At 39.9% G+C, this 15,041-nt stretch overlaps 1 protein-coding gene across 2 annotated transcripts in view; it reads left to right on the top strand.

Moving 5' to 3' along the window:
* Window positions 1-14,821, top strand: part of LOC132106029 (gastrula zinc finger protein XlCGF8.2DB-like) — a 146,342-nt gene extending 131,521 nt beyond the window's left edge. For both annotated transcript variants that reach the window (XM_059511630.1, XM_059511629.1), the window contains one exon: window positions 12,680-14,821. In XM_059511630.1, the coding sequence (XP_059367613.1) occupies window positions 12,680-14,598 (1,919 nt within the window). In that variant the 3' untranslated portion in view covers window positions 14,599-14,821. The remainder of the gene's footprint in view (window positions 1-12,679) is intronic.
* Window positions 14,822-15,041: the final 220 nt, after the last annotated feature.

The raw sequence follows: 15,041 nt of genomic DNA, 5'->3' as shown, positions 1-15,041 counted from the left end.
TCCGGACAAGCCTTTTTCCAGATGCCCCAAACAATCGGAAAGGGGCTATGAAAGAAAAGAAGAATATGACTTTGCCCCAGTCCTCAGCAGTCCATGCACTATACTTTCTGCAGAAGATCAATCTGTCCCTGATGTTTTTTTTGGAGAAAAGTTGCTTCTTTGCTGCCCTTCTTGACACCAGGCCATCTTCCAAAAGTATTCGCCTCACACCTGCCTGCTGCCATTCCTGAGCAAGCTCTGCACTGGTGGCACTCCGATCCCGCAGCTGAATCCTCTTTAGGAGACGATCCTGGCGCTTGCTGGACTATCTTCGATGCCCTGAAGCCTTCTTTACAAGAATTGAACCTCTTTCCTTGAAGTTCTTGATGATCCTATAAATTGTTGATTTAGGTGCAATATTAGTAGCCACAATATCCTTGCCTGTGAAGCCATTTTTATGCAACGCAATGATGGCTGCACGCGTTTCTTTGCAGGTCACCATGGTTAACAATGGAAGAACAATGATTTCAAGCATCACCCTCCTTTTAACATGTCAAGTCTGCCATTCTAACCCAATCAGCCTGACATAATGATCTCCAGCCTTGTGCTCGTCAACATTCTCACCTGAGTTAACAAGACGATTACTGAAATGATCTCAGCAGGTCCTTTAATGACAGCAATGAAATGCAGTGGAAAGGTTTTTTTGGGATTAAGTTAATTTTCATGGCAAAGAAGGACTATGCAATTTATCTGATCAATCTTCATTCTGGAGTATATGCAAATTGCTATTATAAAAACTTAAGCAGCAACTTTTCCAATTTCCAATATTTATGTAATTCTCAAAACTTTTGGCCACGACTGTATATAATATATTATCTACTTCTGAACTGAAATAACCATTCATTTATATTTCTAATTATGAAACTTATCTAAACAAATTGTTTTGCACAGAGTAATCTGTGAAATGTAAGTGAACAACTTTATATTTGTTGTCTAATGTAAGTTTTTTTTCTTTGCATTCTCAAAATTCTCTTCTCGCGTCAAGAACCGTTTCTGTCAGATGCATCCGATTCGAGAACCGAGGAACTGATGATACTGCGCATGTGTGATTCAGCGTGAAACAGACTGACACACAGAGCGTCTGAATCGAACTGATTCTTTTGGTGATTGATTCTGAACTGATTCTGTGCTAATGTTAAGAGCACGGATAAACCGATGGCTTGAATGAAGGGCAATCATCGGCAATGACGCCATTATGTCGAGCGCTAAAGAACCGGTGAACCGTTTTCTTCAACTGGTTTATTGAATCAAACTGTCTGAAAGAACTAATGGTGATCCAAAAACCGATGAGTCAATCTTTTGTTCATTATCTTCAGTTCTCTCTTTCTCACAGCAGTTCAGTCAGTGTACTGTTTGAGTAAATGAATTACTCCGGGATATTGGTTTGTTTGAACTCAGAGGGACTGTCAGCCACATTAAAACATTTAAAACGATTCAGTTCGATTTGGTGAACTGGTTCAAAAAGATCCGGTTACATCGAATGATTCGTTCGCGAACCGGATATCACAAACTGCTTTGTTTTGAACTCTCTCACAACAGACACGAAAGAGAAGACAATGCTGAATAAAGTCGTAGTTTTTGCTATTTTTGGACCAAAATGTATTTTCGATGCTTCAAAAAATTCTAACTGACCCTCTGATGTCACATGGACTACTTTTATGATGTTTTTCTTACCTTTCTGGACATGGACAGTAGACTGTACACACAGTTTCAATGGAGGGACTGAGAGCTCTCAGAATAAATATAAAATATCTTAAACTGTGTTCCAAAGATAAACGGAGGTCTTACGGGTTTGGAATGTCATGAGGGTGAGTTATTAATAACTCAATTATGATTTTTCGATGAACTAAACCCTTTAAGTATCTTAAAGAACTATAAACAAAACAGCATCATTTGTGCATGCATAGTTTCCTACAAAGTGGTGAAAGCCAATCACACAGAGTACATTTTTCATTTAAACATGAGAGGCAGTGTGATGGGGAAAAACCAACCATAAAGTCTCAAGATATGTTTTTGAAAAAAATTGAACCCACCTTAATTTTACATGTCTTTCTAAACAATTGGCTCTCTTGTGCGAGACGCGAGTCCAATGGTGATAGAAAATGTCCCTCTCTAGAAATGCGTGAAATATGCGTTCTGTGTGAATGGCATGGTTTCAGTTTTGATGTAAACAAGATCTTTTCCACATTGATGTTCTCTTTTTCCACAATATTTTGAATGAACATCTAGCTGCTTCAACTGTATAGGTTAACAAAAACATTATAATGCAATGACACTTATATTGTCATCGTGCTCCACTGATAAAGGCCAAAGTATAATTTGACCATCCTCATCTGCTCGCCGTCCGCATTATGTAGCTTTCGTCATCAAGACGGCTCGCGGACAGCCGTGCATCCGTCCACGCGGTCTCAAAAAGTGCCTGCATGCAGACGGAGTGCACGGCTGTCAACAGCACATGCACGAGGTGAATGATGACAGAAGTGGTACCGCCTTTTGAAAGATGTGCAGATGAGACTGTTTGTGAGATGAGGCGGGCCTTAAAGCAGCCTCCTTAACAGACACCTAAAATTCGAATGCAACATTTTTGCATTCGAATGTGGATTTTTATTTTAAATTCGACGAATATTCGAAATTCGAAATTTTTAAATGCCCTAGTATACTGGTCCATGTCCAGAAAGGTAATAAAAACATCATCAAAGTAGTCCATGTGACATCAGAGGGTCAGTTAGAATTTGTTGAGGCATCAAAAATACATTTGGGTGCAAAAATAACAAAAATTACCACTTTATTCAGCATTGTCTTCTCTTCCGGGTCTGTTGTGAGCACGTTCACAACTCTGTAGTGACGATGCTGACGTATGATGCTGCTGACCAGCGTTTTTCTGGTGCGCCCAACACGTCACACACCTGAAGTGCGCACACAGAAAGCTGTCTCTGACAGCATAGAATCCTAAATTCAGTTCTCTTTTGTAACACATTGTGCTTGAATGGTCAAACACACAGAATTGTTCAAATTACCATCATGTAGAGCAGTGGTTCCCAACCTTTTTCAACTCGCGGCCCACACATCCAAACATATATGTTTGCGCGGCCCACTGCAAAAAAAATAAATAATAATAACTGACCCCGCTATTGTACGGTTAATAACTTAGTACTCAGAAGCTAGATTGTTAACTGTATTTATTGAATGAACTAGGGCTGTGCGATATGGGGAAAAAACATTGCGATTTCTTTGATCAATTTTGATATTTCGATTTTAATCACAATTTTGACGCACACATATATGCTTTACAGTCATAAATGCATTCAGGATGAATTTGAAACATATTTCCAAAAGAAAACCAATTAGAGCTTTATCAAAAATTTGTAACGTCTCTAGAACAGACATAAGTCAAAATAATCACTAAAGGTGTAACAACATTTATAGACTTATGGCAAAAAATAAATAAAATATAAATATAAACAGTTATGTGTGCGGTGCAGAAGCAGCAGAGAGAGTGCATTATTGTAACGCGAAAGCACATTAAAATAATGCACGAGAGCTCTGTCACAAAACCAGACGAGATTGCTCAGATACACGCTGCTCTCACCCGGAGAGAGTGTGCGCACTTAAAACGTTTCTCATCACACTTAAACTGCGTCCTGTGCACTCACAACTCTCTCTATGCTCATGTGCTAGATATTAATTTTCGCACGTTTTTATTTAAAGCCTTTTACCTCGTGCAGTGTGAACGCTCTGATCCGTCAACATGGGCTCGGAAAAAAGGCGCATCGCAGACAGTGTGTGAACCTGGAGTTAGGCATATGCCCAGTCTGTTCTGTTCTCGCAGTAGGCGCTGCATTCTGATTGGATCAGATAGCATAATGCGGGAGGTCAGAGCCGCGGAAAATCTTGCTATAAAGCTATTTAGAAATCGCGCAGGCTCAAATCGTTATTTTATGACGATTTCTATTAATCGCACAGCCCTAGAATGAACTGGCAATGAACAGAAAATAACTCGGACTGGCACCGCTCAGCAAAACGGGAAAACCAGATCCAGGCAGAGCTCGGCAGCGGGTAGACAGTCAGCGGAGCAAGCAGTCAGGGAACATGTTGACAGCATTTATGCATGTTTGAATTTGTTGTTCTGTAGCATATGCAGCAAAAATATCTAAGATAAATTGGCGGTTTATTCTTAAACCAATCAGCAAGCTCCAATAGTGGAAGCATAGTTACAGTTTAATATTTATTTTTTTGTTATTTAATTATATATATGAAATATATTATTATTTATTTTATTAGTAATTGGCGGCCCACCTACAATACCATCGGGCCGCGGCCCACAGGTTGAAAACCACTGATGTAGAGTATTCATGTAAACAGTCTGTTATGTCGTAATTGAACTTAAACAGCTGGTTGAAAATTGTTAGAATGCTAGTTCCATGTGTAAGGTCTTAAAGTGAGATATAAGCAGGGTTCGAAATGAGGGGGGTCTGGGGGGGTCCTGGACCCTCCATAAGTCATTAGGGACTAAGAATTCATTTTTGGATTTTGGGGGGTCCCCAACAAATATATTTTAACATTAACAATTATTGTGAAAATTATAGGTTTTAGTGACGTTTTGTATTTATAACAGTAATTAATTTATTTCCTAGCGCAAGGCAGCAATCAGGGCAGCTATTAGCTAAATGTGAGTTCAGCAGCACAGATTGTTGTTGTGGTGCTCCCGCAGACACGTACTAGATGAACACGGCAAAACGAGACATCACAAAGAGTGAAATCCTGAATGAAAATCCTGTAAGTGCTTCGATTGTGTTTATATCTCCTCCATAATCGCTTATAGTAAAATATTAGGAGTTTGAGTTCCTATATCAAAAGTTGCATTAACTAGATACCCAGTGTAATGATTAAAAGAGTACGTTTGTCAACGTTTCTTGCTAGCTGTAGCTTATGTGTATGAAGCCAAATTATCTGCCAGCTAACAGCAGACATAGCAGCTAGACTAGTTATTCAAAGCTAGCTTAACAACCTAACATTAACGTTACTTGTCCAATCCGTGATTTCGAAAGATAACCAGGACTTAATTCAAGTCTGTGAATTGATTAAAGTGAATGTGATTTGAGCATGAATGTACATGAGAGCTTGGTAAAGAAGCTAATATTATTGATAATATTATGGCCTATATAATATTATGAATAAGTGGTATTTTGTTTTTTAATATTAAGTTGTTCTGGTTTTTTTTAATCGTAAATCTCCATCAGTGCTGCTTCGTTCTCTGTAGTTCCTCTGTGAGGATACCCTTAATGGATGTATTTAATTTTAATTTTTATTTATTATAGGGATGTCCCTGAATACCATGTTCAGAAAGGAAATGATGGGTACTATGGAACCCCTGAAGAGGATAAATATGAGAATGGAGGAAAAAATATATTTCAGTGCTTTCTCTCACAGTTATTTTGTTGGGTAATTAAACTGTATATAAATAACAGGCATTAGGTAGTCAATGTTAAAATGAGGGGCATTGAAATCACTTTTGAATGCATGTTAGATTTTGTACTGTCACTTTTGTGAGATTTGTGATCACAGGTAATGCATGTATACTACGGAGTGGCCCGTATTTATCACAAATTTGACTAAATTAGGTGATTGTCAGTGGTTCTCAGGATCTGAAAATCGTTTGCCATCATCCTATCAGTTATCTCTCCTCACACTGTGGTTAGTGAAATTGTATGAACTGTTATGTATCAGGCAACTGCTAGCAAGTGGCAAACCATGTCTTTTTAGCGACTCTGAAGAATGTGGTCAAGGTTTTACATGCCTTTTTGAATACCTATTAACTATTCAGGCTAATCCCTTTTTGACATTTTTGTGCTGGTTTAAAACGTGACACCTTTGTTGTGCTCAGTGTTGCTGTCACTAGGTACGTATACATGCACACAAATAATCAGTTTGTAATTGGATTGAAGGCTCAATCAGACTGAAAAGCTTTCATGTAACACCTAATCGATCCAATTGTGCTCGATCAGAAATTTCGATTGGATTGAAAGTAGGGCTGCAACAAACGATTATTTTGACTATTGATTAATCTAACAGTTATTAGAACGATTAATCAACTAGTCATTGATTATTTCGCTGATTAAGCAGTAGACATTTATTGATTATTCAGCTTTTGCAATTAGTTAACATATTGTGTTAATCACTTCAGCTTTTGAAAGTCATAGAATGTCATTAGTTATACAATTATTTTATACAAATAAATATGCTTGGCAAAATGAGATGGCAGAGAAACTCTTATTCACCATTAAATTAGCTATATGAAAAAGTAACTGAATGACACATTCTGCCTAAAATCTTTTTTACATATGGATAAGAAACAAAAAAAAGGTTAAGTGATAAGACATTTTATTTTTGGATAAACTATTTCATTCAAAACATAATCTCTCTTAAAATACCTTATGATAATATGTTAATAGGGGGAGACTGCAAAGTATGCATTTTAAAAGATTATATTCTATCAGAAGTTGTGACATAAACACCAACTTAAACCCGATCACTTTAATAAGTGTTCATGTAAACACTACATTCAGATTCATCAGTCGGAATGAAATCAGTCCGATTGAAGCAAAAGTTGTGCATGTAAACATACCCACTGATCATTGGTTTTGATGCTTTAAAATTTGTAATTGAGGGCTAATAGTGGTTAAATAGTGGTTAAAATGGATGCAATTGTCAGTAAGATTATGCCAATTAATTGTGTTTTATGGCTTTGACTGTGTTTTTATGCACATTGTTTATTAAATTGTTTATTAAATTAAATTGTTATTAATTGAATGCTTTCTAAGTTGTGACTTTGCACCTGAATTAATTCAAGCCCTGCATATATACATATACAGGGCTTGATTTTCAGTGCAGGATTGCGGGATTGCACATAATTCTACTGATTCCCCCAGTTTCCACACTTGTAACTTGGTAAATTCCCCCAAATATTTCAACACGAAAGACTCTCGACAGATGACGGAATGTATCATTTGCATGTGCTTTTGAGGCTTACAATTTTAAACAAGTGCCCAATTGAGTATTTGCTCTATGACAATGAGACATTTTCTGTGAGCCACCTCACAACCAAAGAGCGCGCACATAGAGATGCATCTTGAGAGCATTTGCCTTTGTGCATAAACGGCCAAATACATACAAAAATGACAAAGTGCCCGTCTTCATGAGTATTCATGTAAACTCTTGATTTATACCAAACATTGTCAGTATACAGGCTATTAAGTTAATGTAAACAGTTGAGAAACAAAACTTATGTGTAACTGTTTGTGTAACTGTAATATTTTGTGTTTTGGTTTTGTTTGTGTAAAATTCAGCCTGCTCTCGGCCCCACCCCTCTCGTCACACCTGGGGTGCTTCTAAATATCCCTCCTCGGCTCCTCGCTCCTTTGACACTAGGAAAGGAAGGGAGGAAAGGAAACGAGGGTGCACAAATAAGAATTGAGAAGCACCCCTGGTTACCAACGTAAACAAAGCAGCACTGCACTTTCAAATACTATTTTTATATGCATTATATACAGAGGGAAGAGGTACAAAATAACTTCAAAACATTTCTCAAAACCACATCTCGATATCAAAAACACATTTATATAAACCCCAACCCAAATATGTATATTTCTTTACATTTTGAGAATTACGACCAGTGAATTTACTTTGCCCATACAGTATTTTCTGCTGTCACATCTATTCTGTCCTCTCTGTGACCATTCTAGCTACAAGATTCAAGATTCAAGAGTTTTATTTGTCACATACCAAATTATATATAGCATACATAACCAGCAGTGAAATGTGAGTCAGGTCCGCTCCATGGACAGTGCAATTATTAAAGAAAACAACACATATGGAAATATACATAAATATAGCTATGTAAGAATGAAATAAAAGTAAACAATAAAAATATAAGAATAAAATATAAAAAAGATGTATATTGTATAATTAAATAGAACGCAAAATAATGTGCATGAACGTAAACTGAAGTCTTAAATATTAAGATGTTCAGGGATGTACAATGTGCATATATGCATTTTACTGTGGTCTTAAACATAAGATACACAGGAATGTACAAGAATCAAATGTGCAAACATGATGGCACTGTCAGTGTGTCTATGTGAGGTAGTGAATAAAATGAAAAAGACAAAGTGAACATTAAGTGGAGGCATGAGGATGTTAAGGGGCTGGTTAAGAGTTTAGGAGCCTGATGGCCTGGGGGAAGAAACTCCTCCTGAGTCTCTCGGTTTTTGCCATCAGGCAACGGTAGCGCTTACCAGATGGCAGCAAAGTGAAAATATGGTTACTAGGGTGGATGGAGTCCTTGATGATTTTAGTAGCTCTACTTCTGCAGCGTTTGAGGTAATGTCCTGCAGAGAGGGAAGAGCAGACCCTGAAATGCGCTCAGCTAAGTGCACAACTCTCTGCAGTGCTTTGCAGTCATGACTGGAGCTGTTCCCATACCACACTGAGATGCACTGAGTCACTACACTTTCTATAGCCCCAGAATAGAAAGTTTTCAGGATTGCTGGTGAGACCCTGAATTTCCTGCTGTCGCAGATGGTACAGTCTTTTCCTGGCTTTATTAACCTGAGTTTGAATGTGAGTAGTCCAAGTCAGGTCGTCCGAGATGTTTACACCAAGGTACTTGAAGCTGCTCACCCTCTCCACAGGGGTCCCGCTGATCATAAGAGGAGTATAGGGCTGCTGCTGTTTCTTCCTGAAGTCCACAATCAGCTCTTTAGTTTTGCTCACATTCAGAAAGAGACAGTTGTCCTGGCATCATGATGTTAATTTCTCTACCTCATCCAAGTATGCGGTCTCATTATTGTTGTGAATGAGGCCCAGAACCACAGTATCATCAGCAAATTTGATAATGGATGTGGAGCTGTGCGAAGACACGCAGTCATGTGTGTAGAGAGAGTAGAGCAGGGGACTCAGGACACAGCCCTGTGGGGCTCCTATGTTCAGGGTGATGGAGCTGGAGGTGTACTGGCCTAGTTTCACCACTTGAGGTCTGCCGGTGAGGAAATCAAGAATCCAGTTGCAGAGTGAAGAATTCAGGCCGAGGTCTATGAGTTTAGAAGCTAGCTTTAAGAGGACTATAGTATTAAAAGCTGAGCTATAGTCAATAAATAGCAGCCTTACGTAGTTCCTGTTATTGCTGTCAATGTGTGTGAGAGAAGAGTGCAGGATGTGAGAGATGGCATCATCAGTGGATCTGTTAGGGCGATAGGCAAACTGGAGAGGGTCCAAAGTATCCGGTATGGAGGAGCAGATGACGTTTTTAACCAGTCCCTCAAAGACCTTCATGACTATTGATGTGAGGGCAACTGGACGATAGTCATTCAGACAAGAGGGTTTATTGTTTTTAGGCACAGGGATGGTGACCGATTTTTTGAATGAGGTGGGAACCACCGATGTAGCAAGAAACTCATTAAAAATGGATGTAAACAAACCAGCGAGCTGATCAGTGCAGGACCGCAGAACACGGCCAGAAATCCCATCAGGTCCGGCTGCTTTCCTTATATTCACTTGCTTTAGTGCCCTCCGAACCTCGTCCTCCGACACGGTGATCGCATGATGATCGCTGATCTGACTGCTGCTTCCTGACGCGCTGATCGGCAGACTCACACTGCTTAAGATTGTTTTCAAAGCGGCCGTAGAAAGTGTTTAGCTCGTCAGCCAGCGACGGATCTGCTCTCACCTCTGCAGAGGATTTATTTCCAAAGTCACAGATGGTCCTTAGTCCTTGCCACATGCGTCGGGAGTCATTTAGCTGGAAATGTGACTCTATGCGTTCCCTGTATCTGTTTGGCGGCTCTTACTGCGCGCCGGAGAGCATAGCACGATGCTTTGTACTCGCTCATGTTTCCTGACAGTAGACCGGCATTGTAAGCAGCAGTTCGTTTGTTTACTGCTGCACGGATTGATCTGTCCACCCACGGTTTCTGATTTGAGAATGACCTTGTAGTTATTGTATCCGTGGCTTGTTCGGCTAGCGTGTTTACAAAGCTTAACGTTACATCCGTGAACTCGCTGACGTCAGATGAACTTGCGCGAAACATGTCCCAGTCTACGTCATCAAGAGCCGCCTGTAACGTTGCTTCTGATTGGGCTGACCATCGCGTCACCACCCTCTGCACCGGGGGATCTTGAACGAGCCGTTGTTTATATTCCGGTGTGAGGAAAATGGCGGCATGGTCCGATCTGCCGAAAGCCGGTAGTGAGCGAACTTTGTAGGCATTCTTAAACTGAGTGTACATACTGGGGGTTGAATGAATTCTGCTTTTTTAAGTCTGCTTTTATGTGAAGTCGACTAGTCGATTGACATCATTAATGAACAAATAAGTCTGGAGCTGAGACAAACCCCTTGTGCCCAGCTATGGCATATGACATTGTGTTGACCACATGGCTATTGCTCCTATAACAGCTCATTTTATTTCTCACAGTTTTTTGCTCGTTCTAAATCAGATATAGACAAAATAGCATAGTTCATGCATTAGTGAGAGCGATTGTGTGTGTGAATTAATTCTACATGGCAGTGTCTATCTAATAGCAGTGATGCTGTGGGATTTAGTTATTAAGAAATACAGTACAGACCGAAGGTTTGGACACACCTTCTCATTCAAAGAGTTTTCTCTTTATATACATTATATACATAACAAAAAAGTGTGAAACAACTGAAAGTATGTCATATTGTAGGTTCTTCAAAGTAGCCATCTTTTGCTTTGATTACTGCTTTGCACACTCTTGGCATTCTCTTGATGAGCTTCAAGAGGTAGTTACCTGAAATGGTCTTCCAACAGTCTTGAAGGAGTTCCCAGAGATGCTTAGCACTTGTTGGCCCTTTTGCCTTCACTCTGCGGTCCAGCTCACCCCTAAACCATCTCGATTGGGTTCAGGTCCGGTGACTGTGGAGGCCAGGTCATCTGGCGAAGCACCCCATCACTCTCCTTCTTGGTCAAATAGCCCTTACACAGCCTGGGGGTGTGTTTGAGGTCATTGTCCTGTTGAAAAATAAATGGGGAACATTTAACTGTTCATGAGGTAGATTGCCTGTGGGAAGAAACTGTTCTTGTGCCTGACTGTCCTGGTATTTGCGGCTCTGAAGCGCCGGCCAGATGGCAAAAGTTCAAAGATGTGGTAACTTGGCTGTGAGGGATCCAGAGTGATTTTCTGAGCCCTTTTCCTCACTCTGGATACAGTTCTTGAAAGGTGGGCAGGGGAGCACCAATAATCCTTTCAGCAGTCCGAACAGTTCTCTGTAGTCTTTTCATGTCTGATTTTGTAGCTGAACCAAACCAGACAGTTATTGAAGTACACAGGGCAGACTGAGTGATGGCTGAATAGAACTGTTTCAGCATCTCCTGTGGCAGGTTAAACTTCCTCAGCTGGCGAAGGAAGTACAACCTCTGCTAGGCCATTTTAACAATGGAGTCAATGTGATTGTCCCACTTAAGGTCCTGAGAGATGGTGGTTCCCAGGAATCTGAATGACTCCACTGCAGCCACAGTGATGTTCATGATGGTGAGTTGGGGGAGTGCAGGGGGGTTTCTTCTGAAGTCCACGATCATCTCCACTGTTTTGAGGGTGTTCAGCTCCAGGTTGTTAAGACTGCACCAGACAGCCAGCTGCTCAATCTCTTGTCTGTAAGCAGACTCATCACCGTCCTGGATGAGGCCAATGACTGTAGTGTTGTCTGCAAACTTCAGGAGCTTGACAGAGGGGTCTTTAGAGATGCAGTCGTTGGTGTACAGGGAGAAGAGCAGTGGGGAAAGAACACATCCCTGAGGGTCACCAGTGTTGCTGGAGTGGCTGTTTGACATTTATTTTCCCAGTCTCACGAACTGTTGCCTATCTGTCAGAAAGCTGGTGATCCACTGACAGATAGAGCTAGGAACAGAGAGCTGGGTCCGTTTGGTCTGGAGGGCTTTTGGGATGATGGTGTTGAAAGTCGCACTAAAGTCCACAAACAGGATCCTCACATAAGTCCCTGTTTTGTTCAGATATTGCAGGATGAAGTGCAATCCCATGTTGATTGCATCATCCACAGACCTGTTTGCTCAGTATGCAAACTGCAGGGGGTCAAGTAAGGGTCCAGTAATGTCCTTCAGATAAGCCAGAACCAGTTTTTCAAACGACTAAATGACGACAGACGTTAGAGCCACAGGTCTGTAGTTGTTAAGTCCTGATATTGCGACAGGCTTAGTTTTAATATGCCTCTAGTCATAGAGCTTTTCGATAAAGGCTGAGGCTTTTTAGGTTAGGAAATTTGCCATATCTGACCCAGTTCATTTGCTGGCTTCCTTGGCTGTAATAAGCTGTGTATTCTGCCAACCCAGGCTGTTAAAATACAATTGGGTAAATTGGCAGTGGGTGGATTCAGACAGACCAAAACAACAAAGGATTTTCCAACACTGAACATAAACATTGCAAAGTATAACATCTTGCAGAGAAACGAATATATGAACTTAGCATGTTTCGTAAGCATCTGTAAACATATGGTATTTTATGCTTTAGTACAGTTTATCAATTTCATACGGCTCCATAAATGTTTTACTGTTTTTTCCTGTTGGTATGTAAACTGGGGATAACTTGTAATTTTCTCTTTTCTCCTCAGACCGGATGTCACTGAAGAAGGGGAGTGAAGTACCAAATGAAATGGAAGAGAAATATCAGAATGAGAAACATGTTTACATAACTGGAGAAAAATATTTTAGTTGCACAAAAACTGAAAAGATTTCTTCACAAAACAGAACTCAAAAGTCAGGGATAAGTTATTTCAGCTGCTTTCAGTGCGGAAAGAGTTTCAGCAAGCACGAAAACCTTAAAGACCACATGAGAATTCACAATGGTGAAAGCCCTTTTACCTGCCAGCAGTGTGGAAAAGGTTTTACTGAAAAAGGAAGCCTTAAAAGGCACATGAGAATTCACACTGGTGAGAAACCTTTCACCTGCCAAGACTGTGGAAGAAGTTTCACTCAAAAAGGAACCCTGAAAAGGCACATGAGAATTCACACTGGAGAGAAGCCCTACTCCTGTCAACTGTGTGGAAAAAGCTTTAAAGCAGAACTAAACATAAGGTATCACATGAAAATTCACACTGGAGAGAAGCCTTTCATGTGCTATCATTGTGGAAAAAGTTTTAGACATAATGTAAGTCTCAAGACTCACATGAAAATACACACCGGAGAGAAGCCTTTTATGTGCCATCAGTGTGGAAAGAGTTTTAGATATAGTATAAGCCTCAGCACTCACATGCGAATTCACACTGGAGAAAAGCCATTCACATGTGATCAGTGTGGAAAGAGTTTCAGATGTAAAGTAACCCTTAACTGCCACATGAAGATTCACTCAAGAGAGGACTGTTTTATATGTCAACAGTGTGGATTGAGTTTTACAAATCTAGAGCGTCTAAACAGCCATGAAACAATTCATTCTGGAGAGAATCCTTTCAAATGTCATCAGTGTGAAAGGATTTTCCGATTCAAAAAATCCCTTAAGTCTCACATGAGAATTCACACTGGAGAGAAGCCTTACACATGCCTTCAGTGTGGAAGGTGTTTCACATATAAAGCAACACTTGATTCCCACATGAGGAGTCACACTGGAGAGAGCCCTTATACCTGCAAGCTGTGTGATAAAACCTTCTCACACAATGGAAATCTAAAGACTCACATGAGAGTACACACTGGAGAGAAGCCGTTCATATGTGTTGAGTGTGGAAAAAGTTTCACACGTAAAGAAAGCCTTAATTACCACATGAGGATTCACTCAAGAGAGATCAGCTTTGTGTGTCATCAGTGTGGAAAGAGTTTTACAGACCAAAAACACCTTAAGAGGCATGTCATAATTCACGCTGCAGAAAACCCTTTGATGTGCCATCACTGTGGAAAGAGTTTTACACATAAAGGAAACCTAACGACTCATATGAGAATTCACACTGGAGAGAAGCCTTTTACATGCCCTCAGTGTGGCAAAAGTTTCAGTCATAAAGTGAGCCTCAAGACTCACATGCAAATTCACACTGGAGAGAAACCTTTCACGTGCCATCAGTGTGGAAAAAGTTTCAGACATAATGTGAGCTTTAAGGCTCACATGAAAATTCACAGTGGAGAGAAGCCTTTCACATGCCATCACTGTGGAAAGTGTTTCATGTTTAAAGGAAACCTTAAGACTCACATGAGAGTTCATGCTGGAGAGATGAGTTTTTCATGTCAAAGAGACCTAAAACGTCATTCACAAACTCATTCTGTAAATAAATTACAGTGTTCTGCGTGTAACAAGACATTTACAAAAAGCAGCCATTTTCAAAATCACCAGCGCATTCACTCTGGAGAAAGGCGGTTTAATTGTGATCAGTGTAATAAAAAATTTCTTTCACTATCACACTTGCATATACACTTGAAAAATCATGCATCTGTGAGACGTTATCAGTGTTCCTTGTGTGGAAAGGGTTTTCAATGGCTTGGCAATTTAAAATGGCACCAGAAAATACGGATCTGTGTGAAATTAAGGCTGCGTTCTCAACAAAGCTGAATGTGGTCAAGTTTGTTTTTTTGCTCAAATATGCAGTATATTTTTGTGAGGCTGTTCACATGACATTTCAAATGTGTCTACTATTAGATACATGTCTGAATAGGTTATGCTTCTTAATCATTTTGCCATGTATTTAATTTGCATCCTTTACTTGATTACTTTGCCTGGAAACTGTTTGTTAATCCATGTGGCCACACCTGATCTTAATTTTATTTTTTTGCAGTTGATACCCTCTAATTGCAATTGAATAAAGGAATCCCTCATTTATTTGATTGTTTAATAAAAACTCATGTATTAAATAAATACAAGGCACACGGACTGAAGTAGTTTAACATGGAAGCAGATCAGTCTCAAATATAATTCACGCAAAAAACATGATTCACACATGCGTAGACAATTTTACATGCATGAAACCTAATTCATGTACACACAAAAAATATCCA

Source organism: Carassius carassius, chromosome 26 (assembly GCF_963082965.1).
Source record: "Carassius carassius chromosome 26, fCarCar2.1, whole genome shotgun sequence".
Taxonomy (NCBI): domain Eukaryota; kingdom Metazoa; phylum Chordata; class Actinopteri; order Cypriniformes; family Cyprinidae; genus Carassius; species Carassius carassius.
The sequence above is the reverse complement of the archived record's forward strand: the minus strand, read 5'-3'. Positions and strand labels throughout refer to the sequence as shown.